This window comes from Etheostoma spectabile, chromosome 9 (genome assembly GCF_008692095.1).
Source record: "Etheostoma spectabile isolate EspeVRDwgs_2016 chromosome 9, UIUC_Espe_1.0, whole genome shotgun sequence".
In the NCBI taxonomy this organism is placed as follows: Eukaryota; Metazoa; Chordata; class Actinopteri; order Perciformes; family Percidae; genus Etheostoma; species Etheostoma spectabile.
This window is the reverse complement of record NC_045741.1, coordinates 30,181,743-30,194,419: the sequence shown is the minus strand read 5'-3', so window position 1 is coordinate 30,194,419 and position 12,677 is coordinate 30,181,743. Positions and strand designations below refer to the sequence as shown.

The following is a 12,677-nucleotide window of genomic DNA, read 5'->3' as shown; positions in this document are numbered from 1 at the left end:
ACACACACACACACACACACATACACACACACACTCTGTTCAAACCCACTCGCCCCACTTCCGTCCATCTCTGCAAATATAAATTACTTTCAGACCCTATACATAGTACATTAAAGTATATTATATTATATATAATACTTATAGATAATATGAATAATACTCATAAGACTGTTGCTTGGTGTGGTCAGATGGAGACACCCCTCCCTAATGTGAGCGAGCTGGCTTTCTACCTGGAGCAGGCGGGGGTGGGGCTAGGCCGCGAGGAGACACAGAGGATCTTCCTGGCTCTCAAGCAGCTGGTGGAGTCGCAGGGGCTGCTGCGCTGCCGCCTGTGGGGCAAGGTTCTGGGCACAGAGAGCAGCTACATCGTAGCTGAGGCAGAGTACAGAGAGGGGGAGGAAGAGGAGGAGGAGCAAAGCTTTGATGAAAACGAGCCGGATACGGAAGACACCGAGGTGAGGACAAACTTCATCTGTTTTATTTCCCCTCCAGCTTCAGACACAACCAGGCTCCTGCTCTAAAGACACACCTCCCTGCTCTCTGATTGGCTCCTGTTTTATTGAGAAAACTCAACTCCTTGACTCCTTAACTCCTCGACTCCTCGATCCTCCGGCTTGTGACCCGGATATTATTCTAAGAGCGCCATGTAGAAGGACGTCCCAATTCCTAAAAGTTCTGTTTCCTCTGTCCAGTTTATAACTATAGATAGCTTTTCCGGCTTAAATGTCCAATGATATCAGCTGTAGTGACAGTACTGCACCATGGAAACATTTAAGTAAATTGTTATAGAAAACACTCATACATCATTACAATACATCATTTAAAAAGCAACGCAGCCTACACTGACTGTAGAGAAGTGTCAATGCAAGTCTCTAAATCGGGAATGGTTTTAAGTCTACACGCAGATTCGGATGAAGAGCCGATCCACGCAGTTTTCGTAGCTATACTGCATATATTTGTAGTTCTTTTCACACAAACATCTGTAGTGTTTTACACTAAACTGTATAGCCATACTTTCTATGTAGGCTTTATAAATCGACTCCTTTCTCCTCGAGGCTCTTCCTCTCCCCTCGGCTCCAATCTCCTGTAGGCGGGACTAAGACACCAGGAGAGGAATTGAGGGGAGGAATTGAGGAGAGGAATCAAGGATGTACAATTTGGGAAATGAAAAAGGCCTTCAGTCTGATGTTCGTGTCTGCTGCATTACTGCCATCAGTGTAACACAACACTGTTCTCACCCTATCACTACCTACTTTGCTGTTTTTTATATTGCTGTCAGCCCTGTGGGTCTTTCACATTAAAAGCTTAAATAATGCCCCGTTTTCCTGGGAGGCTTTTAATGTGAACTATTTGTTTACTGTCCCTTGTGATTTGTATTTCCTGTGCTATAATTTGATGGTACCTCTCATTGACAATGTTTAACTTTGACAAAACTGTGATGAAATGGAGTTTAGATTGAAGTCTTTTGAAAGAAAAGAAAGAAAGAAAGCATCCCTTAATTTCTTGGAGGGACAGAAGTGACATTAACATTACATTATGTTTCTGGTCTTGCGCTGGTTTTCTTTCAGATGGACCCTCTACCTCAGTCGATTTATAAACCTCCCCCCGAAGTGCCGAAGGAGGCCCTGGGAACAGGGGCTAACAAGTATGTTTATTATGTGTGCAAAGAGCCGGGTCTTCCCTGGGTGAAGCTCCCGTCGGTCAGTCCTGCACAGATCACCGCTGCTCGCCAAATTCGTAAATTCTTCACGGGGAGGCTGGACAACCCGGTGGTCAGCTACCCGCCTTTCCCCGGGAATGAAGCCAACTACCTGAGAGCACAGATCGCTCGCATCTCCGCCGGTACTCAGGTCAGCCCCCAGGGCTTCTTCCAGGCTGGGGAGGAGGAGGGCGAAGAGGAAGACACGTCTCCCCTGGACAGCTACGAAGCCAATCCTGACTTTGAGGGCCTTCCGGTTGCTGAGATGGCGGAGACTCTGTCCAGCTGGGTGCATCACGTTCAGCACATCCTGCAGCAGGTACGTCTGACTGAAGCATGTGTGGCACACCCAAGCAGGTGTCCACAAAACATTATATATATATAGTTACTGTCACTTTAAGGAGTGACACAGCACAAGCAGTGCGTTCCGGTTGCTATGGTGACGGACCTCCGCTCGCTCTCAGATGCGTTTGGGAGAAGACAAGAAAGCTGCTGTGTCAGACTCTCTCATTATTTCACCTGTCTTTCAGGGAATTTAAATCTGTTACCCGGTCTCCTTGCCTGGGACCTGTAACACATGCAGCCGTCTCTCAGCTCAGGGCTTTGTTAATGTGTGGATGTGGACTGCTTTAGGGCCGCTGTACCTGGGTGAATGTGGCTGTGAAACCAGAAGAAGACCCTAATGAGGAAGCAGACGCGGAGGAGAGGGAAGAGGAGCCTGATGAGCCCGAGCCGGAAGTCGGACCCCCTCTGCTCACCCCCCTCTCCCAGGATGCAGGTCAGTCTTTGACTTTACAAACCGGTGACGCTTCAAAAGGTTTTCATTTCCACTGGGAATCATCGGTTGGCTGGTTCCCTTCACTTGTAAATCCAACACTTTTACAGTTTCAGTTAGATTTACTCCCTAAAATCTCTGTGTCCTCTGACTGTCCAGCTGCCAAAATTCAGCTAAGAGTCAGAAGGTGATAAAAACGTTGACAGGCTATAGTCAAGATTTTAGAAATGAACAACAATCAAGGCAGTTCAGGTTCTTTCAGGCGGCGTCTTCGCCCCTCACCTGTCTGATCCTCCACAGGCGGCTCCAGCTCACCTGTACGTGCTGTGATATGTTAGGCTGGAATTAATCTCAATATCTTCTTCTTAACATTGTTTATTGGCCTGGAACCGATGTCCAAACTTTGAAGCTAATCTGAGACCAGAGAGTTTTATTCTTTGATGATCTGTCTGTTCTCTGCTCGTCCACATTTCTTTTCCTCAGCTGCTGGTTTTCCTTCATGTTTCTATGGTTACTTGCACACAAAGCGAGTTTAAAATTGTATAAAAGGCAACTGTAAGTGGCAGTGACCTCTTCCCCTTGCTGCCATCATCTCTGTGTTCCATGTTTGCTGAAAAACAGTTGACAATATCTCTTCTTTTTTTTTTTAGAAAGCATGATAATCAATTCTTGATATAAACCTCTACATAGCTAAATAAAATAGCATACCAGAGTTTGTTTTTTTGGTCCATATATGCCATGACTTTATGTCCTTGACCTCTTTTTAACATTTCAGAATTGTTCAACACTCCTCCCTGGACCACCAAGGTGTCTTCCACTCTCACCTCCCAGCATGCAGTAGCTGTGCTGCGCTCTAACCTGTGGCCGGGCTCATGTGCATATGCTTGTGGAAAGTAAGTCAACAGATCAGAATACTTCTTCTATTGGATCTCTCACAGTATCCAGAAGGCAATGTTGCAATTTACAAACAACCGTTTCCTGTCTCTTCATTAATTTGACTTTGACTTTATATTTTTGATATTTTATACTGTTATATTTTATACTGTTATATTCTTATATTTTTTTGTGTCAACACTGCAAAGGGATTGCTTTAATCTCGTTGCACAAGTACCGTGTACTTGTGTATAATGACAACAAAGGCATTCTATTCTATTCTAATTCAGGAAGTTTGAGAACATATATGTTGGCTGGGGTCTGAAGTATGTAGGGGGAAACTACAGCCCGCATGTCCCCCCGCCGCCACAGAAAGAATACCCCAGCGGGCCCGAAATCACCGAGGCCCTGGACCCGTCACTGGAGGAGGAACAGATGCTGGAAGAAGCTTTGGAGGAGGAGCAAGCTGCCCAGGAAGAGCTGGAGGACTCAGGAGACGAGCCTGAGGAAGATGACGACTGAGAAAACCCATTACAAGTATTTATTTGTGAGTCAGTGGCCAATAAATCAGTTTACTCAGCAACATGGCTTGGTGTTGTAAGCACAGGTAAATCTACTTCTGTGTGTCTGAACAGGCTGCAGTGTAAAGATGAGGCACTGTTTGTTCTCTAAAAGGTGCCCTGGGGTGTTTCTGACCACGAGCAGCACCATGGAACCGTGTTTTACGTTTGGTTTGTTCACTGATCTGTAGCTGCTGTTCATGTTCAACACACACAGTGAAGAAGAGGACAGCTGAGAAGTTCACATAGACATTAATAATGCACGGGTCAAATCTTTAAGAAAATATTTCATGAGGAGGGGAATGCACTCATGCACATCACACAAAACGCTGGCTGTAACCAGAAGGACAGCTGGGACATCCCAGAAAGAGATGTGAGATACACTGGTCTCAACAACATTACACAATACTTTAGAATTAAATAAGATGCTTTTCTGATCACAGTGAAATAATTTGGTTTAAAGGTCCCATGACATGGTGCTCTTTGAATGCTTTTCTATAGACCTTAGTGGTCCCCTAATACTGTATCTGAAGTCTCTTTTATATAGACCTTATGGTCCCTAATACTGTATCTGAAGTCTCTTTTATATAGACCTTAGTGGTCCCAATGCTGTCTGAAGTCTCTTTATATAGACCTTAGTGGTCCCTAATACTGTATCTGAAGTCTCTTTTATATAGACCTTAGTGGTCCTACGCTAGCTATACTTCTGAAGTCTCTTTTATATAGACCTTAGTGGTCCCTAATACTGTATCTGAGTCTCTTTTATATAGACCTTAGTGGTCCCCTAATACTGTTCTGAAGTCTCTTTTATATAGCCCTTAGTGGTCCCCTTAATACCTGTATCTGAAGTCTCTTTTATATAGACCTTTGGAAGGGGGGCGTGTGGCCTTGACCAACTGCCACTTTGTTAGTTAAATCTTCATGCCATGGGACCTTTAACAGTGTTATGTGTTAAATAGGAGAAAGGACAATAAAGAAGAAATAAATGTATGAAATATCGTAAATAAGAAAAAAAGAGTTTTTTCAGACTAATAATGTTTATTGTGCATATGTTTTCAAAGTAAATGTTAGTTAAAATATCACATTAAAATAAAATCAATCTGCAGAATATATGACGACATCTCTAACAAAAGGTTTATACTGTTGGAAAGATTCTCCAAACCATACCAAAGATAGTTTAAGGTTAAACCGTCTCTGCCCTAACCTATGGATCTCACGTAACTTTTAGGCAAGTCCCGCCCTACGAAGCAGCTAATTGGTTGGGGTTAGGCACTGACCTCGAGTGGTTGGTTAGGATAGCCGATTGGTCAGGAGATAGGACCTGAACAAATCGGGTTACGACGCTTGGCCAATAGTAGTGTGTGAATGCTATCGAAGGGCGGGTCTTGCTTAGAAGTTTCGTAAGTTCCATAGAACGTCATCAGCCGTTGACGGAAGAAGGTCGGTCACGCTGTAGAAAGCTCCAGATCAACATGGCGACCTGTGTGAAGATGCTCTGCGCTGCTCGGCAGCTGCACAGAAACTCGGCTCTGTTAGTGAAAATGAAGTGTTCCTCCATGGGGCTGAGGACCGGCAGTAGCCGGCCCCTCCTGCCCGACACAGTGCCATCGCTGAGCCGCCTCCAGACGCCACGCTTCTACACCAGCACCGCGATGACAGCTGGCTGCCGGCTGCCCGTCAGACCTCACCGCTGGATGCGGGTCGGAGCCGCCGCTCTCCGGGGCCAAACCGAGCTCCTCACGCCGGCCATTCGTCCCTTCGTGGTTCAGGACAGGATGTTCGGGAACCGGGCCAGCGGTGCGGGCTTCTCCGGGGAGGACGGCGGGGACAGTGCGGGCTCTGGGGGAGAAGAGTCTGGGGGAGAGGGGGGAGCTCCGTACAGTGGACCCCAGATGACGGCTCTCACACCCATGATGGTTCCGGAGGTGTTCCCCAATGTGCCGCTGATCGCTGTGAGCAGGAACCCGGTGTTCCCCCGCTTCATCAAGATCATAGAGGTGAGGAGGATGAAGGACACGGGATGATGCAATCACAAAGCAACACTGTGTTGTCTCTTTAGACACTCTATGATACACTACTGTCCCCTTAGACACTCTGAGAGACACTACTGTCCCTTTAGAGATCCTCTGAGAAACACTGCTGTCCCTTTTAGAGACCCTTTGAGAAACACTACTGTCCCCTTAGACGCTCTAAAATAGACACTACATGGCCCCTTAGAGACACTTTGAGAGACACTACTGTCCCCTCAGACCCTCCGAGAGACACTACTGTCTCCTTAGGCACTCTGAGAGACACTACTGTCCCCTTAGACCCTCCGAGAGACACTACTGTCAGCTTAGAGACACTCTGAGAGACACTACTGTCAGCTTAGAGACACTCTGAGAGACACTACTGTCCCTTTAGAAACCCTGTGGAGCTGGTGAGCTGTGTTAGCGGTCAAGCTGCTCTAACACATGTCCTCTGGAGGAGCTGGTCAATAGCCCTGATGATGTAACAGTGATGTCACCAGGGTTAACTTAGCTCACGCTCACGTTTTAAAGTCAGAATGGTTTTATATTCCACTCAGTTTCTCTAAATATGGAAACTGACAGCAGATAAAATATAACTATGTATTAGGTAACCTACCCATTGATCTACAGATGTGTAACATCTGTCCCCACATCTTCTGCTGCACTGATTGGTGAAGGGTACAAACTCTATTTCTATTTCTCCTTCCTTTGGAGAGCCCTAGCAGGGAAGGGTTGCACGATATTGACCAAACGTGATATTGCGAAATTGATATTAAAAATGCATCAAATAAGATTCACAACAAATTAAAAAAGATTTCTTACAACACAAGGTTCATTTTAACGGACTGTCATATTGGACTGGTCCAACATCAATAAATAAATAAGGAACATGTCTACAGAACAGGCCATGTTGTACTGGTTGTACAGTATAAAATAAATACAGATATAATATAGATAATATAGAACAGGACACAACTTTTTTTTTTGTTCTTTTCTCTGATTGGTTCCTTTTTGTTTTTCGTCACTCTGTCTAAATAAGCACACACGTGGTACGCTCCATAGGGTTTGTGGACTCGTGCACTAACTTGTGCAAGTGGCACGGCAACTGGCCAATGAAACATGATCATTATAGCGTTTCAAGCCGGCTCTAAAGCCAACACAACCAAGCCACACAGCCAACAGACGGGACGCATCGCTACACAAAATAAACTAAATATTGCATACCTATTGCAACTCTTTCGATATATTGCAATAACGATCTTGAGTGTTGATCTTGCACCCCTCAGTATAGTATTGAGCAACGTGATATTGCAATAACAATATTAAGTTGATAAATCTTGCACCCCTATTGCAGGGAATGAATGATTCTGGGACATTTTCTAGCAGGGTGAGTGTGATATTTCAGGACCAAAAGCTGAGCTCAACATGTCTGTCCTTTCCCCTAGGTGAAGAACAAAGCGCTGATGGAGCTGTTGAGGAGGAAGGTTCGCCTAGCTCAGCCGTACGCTGGAGTCTTCCTGAAGAGAGATGATAAGTGAGTGGTTTCCTTGCCTTGGGTCTAACACGGCATCCTCTCCTTCACTGTATGGAACACAAACTCAACCGTTGGCTTTCAAGACTTTTATTTTGAAACCGCTGCAGGAAATGTACATAATTGAGATTGATGGGGTTTTATTAAAGGTTAGGGTTAGGGTTAGGGTAAAGGTCTTATTTGTGGTCTATATGTGGTGGGATGATTTCATTCTCTGTCAGCCATTATGTGTATCTGCTGATCTGGATGTGACCTGCTGCCTGCCGTCCCTGTCTCCTGCAGTAATGAGTCCGATGTGGTGGAGTCTCTGGACGCCGTCTACTCTACAGGGACCTTTGTCCAGATCCATGAGATGCAGGACCTGGGGGACAAGCTGAGGATGATCGTCATGGGACACCGCAGGTTAGAGACACTGAGAGAAAGAAGAAGACGCTGCTGTCCATGCCGCCCTGCTGCTTGCCGTTACCTCTGCTCTGTGTTCTCTGCTCTGTCAGGATCCGGATCAACCGGCCGCTGGAGGTGGAGCCTGAGGAGGCAGCGGTGTCCCCTCTGTGGACCGAGTCTGAGTCCGAGTCCCAACACAAACCGCCACAGAGACGCAAAGCCAAACGCAGCCGCAAGGACCAGCCGGGGTCGGTGACGGAGCAGCTGGAGGACAAGGTGTGTTACATGTCACAGAGACCATTACACACACACACACGAGCAGCACACGCACACACGTACACATGAGCACTCTAAATGCACCCAATGTTGCAGTGTATGGCACCACTGTGCTTCTCATGTGAATTACACTCATACGAAGACAAGAGAAGAAGAATTTATCTATCCAGAGGGAAATAGTTGAACTGTTATTGCTGAGCAGTTTATAGACATTGATGTGATGTGATGCGTGTTGTTGCTGTTGATCAGGTGGCAGACGCAGACCTGAGTCCAGAGCTGCAGCCTCTGTCCTCCGCCAACATCCTGATGGTGGAAGTGGACAACATCCAGCATGAACAGTTCACCGTCACAGAGGAGGTCAAGGTACAAACACCCAGTACTGACTGAACAGTAGGGGGCAGTATGATGCTGCAGTTCATTCACAACACAGAATGATCTAAGTGTGTGTGTCTGTATGTGTGTCTGTGTCGGGCAGGCGCTGACAGCCGAGATAGTGAAGACCATCAGAGACATCATCGCTCTGAACCCCCTCTACAGGTCAGTCCCAGTCTGTCCTCCCCTCCTCCCATCATCCCACACTCCTTCTGCTCTTTACAGTGCCTTTAGGCCTGCAGTAACAGTCAGGTTACAAACAGGTTCCCTGTAATATTTTACATTGTGTTCTGCATTGTTGACATCCTTAATCTCGCTTTAATTTCAAGGATGTTAGCTCTCTTTCCTCTTCAAGTAATTGATACTACAAGAAGCAGTATCGCTTGTGTACATATACACATTTACAGTGTAAAAAATTCTCCTTGTTCTCTTAAAAATCACAAAGTCATTGGTGTGAAGAATCAAGTCTTTATATATTGCTGCATGGAGGGGAGGCATCTAAATTATTTTTTTCTCAAATCGTAGGCATTTCTCCTTGACCCGCTAGCTGCCTGACCCCCGCCCCCAAACACACAACAAAAAAGCCCGGTCTCGGGAGACAACACAGGGGTCGTAAACGTCAAACCAACACTAGAGGCACAGGATAGGCACCAAAACACAACAAACCCCTACCAGCCAATCACAAACAAGATGGTTGGGGGAGGGGGTGTGGGCTAGTGACAGTTAGTCAGTTAGTCATGACAGTTACGGAAACATGGGGGGAGGGGCGAGCGTGCTCCGTTTTGTTTTGAATTTCCTTGGTACGTCAACAGAAGGGGCTGTCACTGCCCAATGGGAGGCGAGTGCAGATTTGAGTCGTGCGTGCTCAGATTTAAACAGTTTACAGCATAACATGTCATACTGAAATTTGTGAAATCCATGAAAAAATAAACTTTTATTACAAACAATAACAGAAGATGGAAATCATTTCAAAAACATTTTAGCTATCTATGATAGTTTGATTGCTAACGTTAGCTCAAAACACCATTCCAGTGACAGCCTTTGTTGTGTTTGATGCTAACTTGTAGCCACCAGGGAACCAACTTGGTTAAGTAGGTCAATTTTTACTGTATTGACATTGCAGAAGTCTCTCGTTAGCATATTGTATGCTACTTGTCGCAAGGTGACGTACGCGCAGCTCACAGCCTCACTCGACTCACATCGGGGAGTGATGTTTCCCCTTTAACTATCCTCCAGTTAAACAAAGGAACACATGCTCAACTCATGACATCCATTCGTCCACGACGAACTATTCTTCAGGAAAACATTATCCTCTGAGACTTTTGTCTCTCAGCTGACTGTTTATACATATCTGACATCAAACTGTGTGTGTGTGTGTGTCTGTGTGTGTGTCTGTGTGTGTCTGTGTGTCTCTGTATCTGTGTGTGTCTCTGTATCTGTGTGTGTGTCTGTCAGAGAGTCGGTCCTCCAGATGATGCAGGCTGGTCAGAGAGTGGTTGATAATCCCATCTACCTCAGCGACATGGGAGCAGCTCTGACAGGAGCAGAGTCGCAGGAACTACAGGACGTCCTGGAAGAGACCAATGTGAGCAGTGTGTGTGTGTTGGTTTGGTGTGTGTGTGTGTGTGTGTGGTGTGTGTGTGTGTGTGTGTGTGTGTGTGTGTGTGTGTGTGTGTGTGTGTGTGTGTGTGTGTGTGTGTGTGTGTGTGTGTGTGTGTGTGTGTGTGTGTGTGTGTGTGTGTGTGTGTGTGTGTGTGTGTGGCCATACTGGAAAGTAAAAATGATGACACAAAAAGGTTTGGCAACTGAAGGTTGGGTTATTGCTTGTGTTTCAGCAGTATGTCAGGAACAAAGATGAGGACTAAGTGTGTGATTTGGCAAATGGACTTCTGGTTCCGTGATAAAGATGGGCACACAGACGCGTCACCATATGTATCTATATGAGGGTTGTCGCAGTGATGAGTTGAAAGTGTTCAGGCCTTTGACACACGCTGTTGTCTCTCTGCAGATCCCGAAGCGTCTCTACAAGGCTCTGTCTCTGCTGAAGAAGGAGTACGAGCTCAGCAAGCTCCAGCAGCGACTGGGCCGAGAGGTCAGAGGTCATCTCCACCCCGTAGCAGCTTTAGTCCCGCTCATCGCGCTCCGTCACTGATCCCTGTCCCTGCTCTGCTCACAGGTGGAAGAGAAGATCAAGCAGACCCACAGGAAGTACCTGCTGCAGGAGCAGCTCAAGATCATCAAGAAGGTACGACAGACAGAGACACACACACACACACACCCCACCACACACACACACACACACACACACACACACACACACTGACAGACACACAGAAAGACCGCCTGTTGGTCACTGTGTCTGTCAGTGTGCATTGTGTCTCTCTTTTCTGGCTGTCATACTGGATTAGAACAATGTATCCAGCAGTTGCATCATATCCCAGAATATCAATATTATACAAAATACAGTGTTCCTCCTGTAAGTATCTTTACAGGAGCTGTGCATCTGTGTGCATCACTGACTGTGTCTGTCTGTGTGTGTGTCTGTGTGTGTTGTTTCAGGAGCTGGGTCTGGAAAAAGAGGACAAAGAAGCTATCGAGGAGAAGTTTAGAGAGCGTCTGAAAGACAGGACTGTCCCGCAGCACATCATGGACGTCATCAACGAAGAACTGAACAAACTGGGACTGCTGGACAACCATTCGTCAGAGTTCAAGTTGGTCTTGTGTATTTCCTGTCCCACTAGCCCGAAAAGGCCTTTGATCTCTGTCTTTATGATCTCTTGACAAATACTAAACACAGTATCATACAGTCATGCACAATTTCATATCCAGCATCTGTGGGAAATGATTCCTTGTGTCATAATTAACCCTGAGCTTTTTCTTTATAGTGCTATATTCAAAATCTAATGCAACAGTTAGGACATTCATGTCTCCCATTTTGGCAGATGTAATCCTGCTAAGAAGGGGCACTTTTCAGAGGTGGAAGTTGAAACCTTGATATCTCAGTTTAATTTGTAGTAACGTGTGTCCTATTTGGCAATCTAAAAACTGGTATTAGGCTGTAGGAAGAACGCGGAATAGAAAGAGATCACTGATGCGTTCAACAGTGTTGCCGTATTAAATCAGACTCCAGCTGAAGTTTATGTAATTTATACATCCTTGACATATGTAGAATGTATAATAGTAATATACGGCTTATGTTGCAATCTCTTAGTCCTACATGTAGATGAACGTACCATACTCCTAATAGTAATATACGGCTTATATTGCAGTCTCTTAGGCCTACATGTAGATGTACCTATATTGAAATAAACACACAGTAGCGGAGTTTATGCAGTGTTTTTTTCAGTCAGAGCCAGGCACCAGCTATGGGGAAGAGCGCGTGTCCTCCGCGCCCGCCCCCTCCCCCATGCTGGACCACCACCCTGACAGCAGAGGTGCTGGAAAAACAAGCCAAAAATGTCGGTTAACGGCAGAAATTAATCGTTCACTTGTGGCCATTAACGACACTTTAAAAGAGAAATGAAAACCTGAAGAATAAGAAAAAATGTTGTGCATTGTGATGTTTTCTGTATTGAATATCCTTGCCAAACATAACAATATTAATGTAAATTTTTTTAAAGCGAGGAATAATATCCTGTCTCCTTGGAATAGCTGACTGGCTCCATCACCACATTTATGGCGTCCGGTTTTCCTGCACGATGTTGGGCAGAACCCCACAGGTTAAAACAATGTTGCAGACTTTTTCTGACATATATAGTAGGGTCCCCCCCGCCAGGAATCGGCATTTGCCCGTCCTACGACTGTTTTTAGGTCGTAAGCACGTTTCATAAATGAGGGCCATTGTGTGTGAACCTAACCGGGGTGAACGTAAAGAGACTGTGTTCAGAAGAAAGCTCCACAGGAATGCTCTGATCCTCTGGTCCTCTTTCTGTAGCCAAGCTAGCTCAGTTGTATCAGACTCATTTCTCACTGATCATTGAAACATGAAATCATTTATTTTACACTGCGACATATACTTGTGTGTTTCAGTGTGACCCGTAACTACCTGGACTGGCTAACCAGCATGCCCTGGGGTGTCAACAGTGAAGAGAACCTGCTGCTGGACAGAGCCAAAGAGGTTCTGGAAGAAGACCATTATGGGATGGATGACGTTAAGAAGCGCATATTGGTTAGCATGGACACACACACACACACACAC

General features: G+C 45.7%; 2 protein-coding genes and 1 long non-coding RNA gene across 3 annotated transcripts in view; 2 read left to right on the top strand and 1 right to left on the bottom strand.

Moving 5' to 3' along the window:
- The window catches only part of rsph4a (radial spoke head component 4A), a 9,798-nt gene extending 5,866 nt beyond the window's left edge, over positions 1 to 3,932 (top strand). The window contains exons 3-7 of the mRNA XM_032525324.1: positions 189 to 455; positions 1,569 to 2,018; positions 2,333 to 2,477; positions 3,250 to 3,367; positions 3,638 to 3,932. Coding sequence (XP_032381215.1) covers positions 189 to 455; positions 1,569 to 2,018; positions 2,333 to 2,477; positions 3,250 to 3,367; positions 3,638 to 3,869 — 1,212 coding nt within the window. The 3' untranslated portion in view covers positions 3,870 to 3,932. The remainder of the gene's footprint in view (positions 1 to 188; positions 456 to 1,568; positions 2,019 to 2,332; positions 2,478 to 3,249; positions 3,368 to 3,637) is intronic.
- The window catches only part of LOC116695221 (uncharacterized), an 18,791-nt gene extending 9,505 nt beyond the window's left edge, over positions 1 to 9,286 (bottom strand). The window contains exons 1-2 of the long non-coding RNA XR_004333386.1: positions 9,057 to 9,286; positions 2,757 to 2,760 (exon numbers count right to left, since the gene is read on the bottom strand). This is a non-coding gene — a long non-coding RNA (uncharacterized LOC116695221). The remainder of the gene's footprint in view (positions 1 to 2,756; positions 2,761 to 9,056) is intronic.
- Positions 5,320 to 12,677, top strand: part of lonp1 (lon peptidase 1, mitochondrial) — a 13,938-nt gene continuing 6,580 nt past the window's right edge. The window contains exons 1-11 of the mRNA XM_032525310.1: positions 5,320 to 5,904; positions 7,362 to 7,450; positions 7,730 to 7,849; positions 7,942 to 8,107; positions 8,357 to 8,470; positions 8,583 to 8,644; positions 9,935 to 10,064; positions 10,488 to 10,571; positions 10,656 to 10,724; positions 11,039 to 11,190; positions 12,509 to 12,647. Coding sequence (XP_032381201.1) covers positions 5,380 to 5,904; positions 7,362 to 7,450; positions 7,730 to 7,849; positions 7,942 to 8,107; positions 8,357 to 8,470; positions 8,583 to 8,644; positions 9,935 to 10,064; positions 10,488 to 10,571; positions 10,656 to 10,724; positions 11,039 to 11,190; positions 12,509 to 12,647 — 1,650 coding nt within the window. The 5' untranslated portion in view covers positions 5,320 to 5,379. The remainder of the gene's footprint in view (positions 5,905 to 7,361; positions 7,451 to 7,729; positions 7,850 to 7,941; positions 8,108 to 8,356; positions 8,471 to 8,582; positions 8,645 to 9,934; positions 10,065 to 10,487; positions 10,572 to 10,655; positions 10,725 to 11,038; positions 11,191 to 12,508; positions 12,648 to 12,677) is intronic.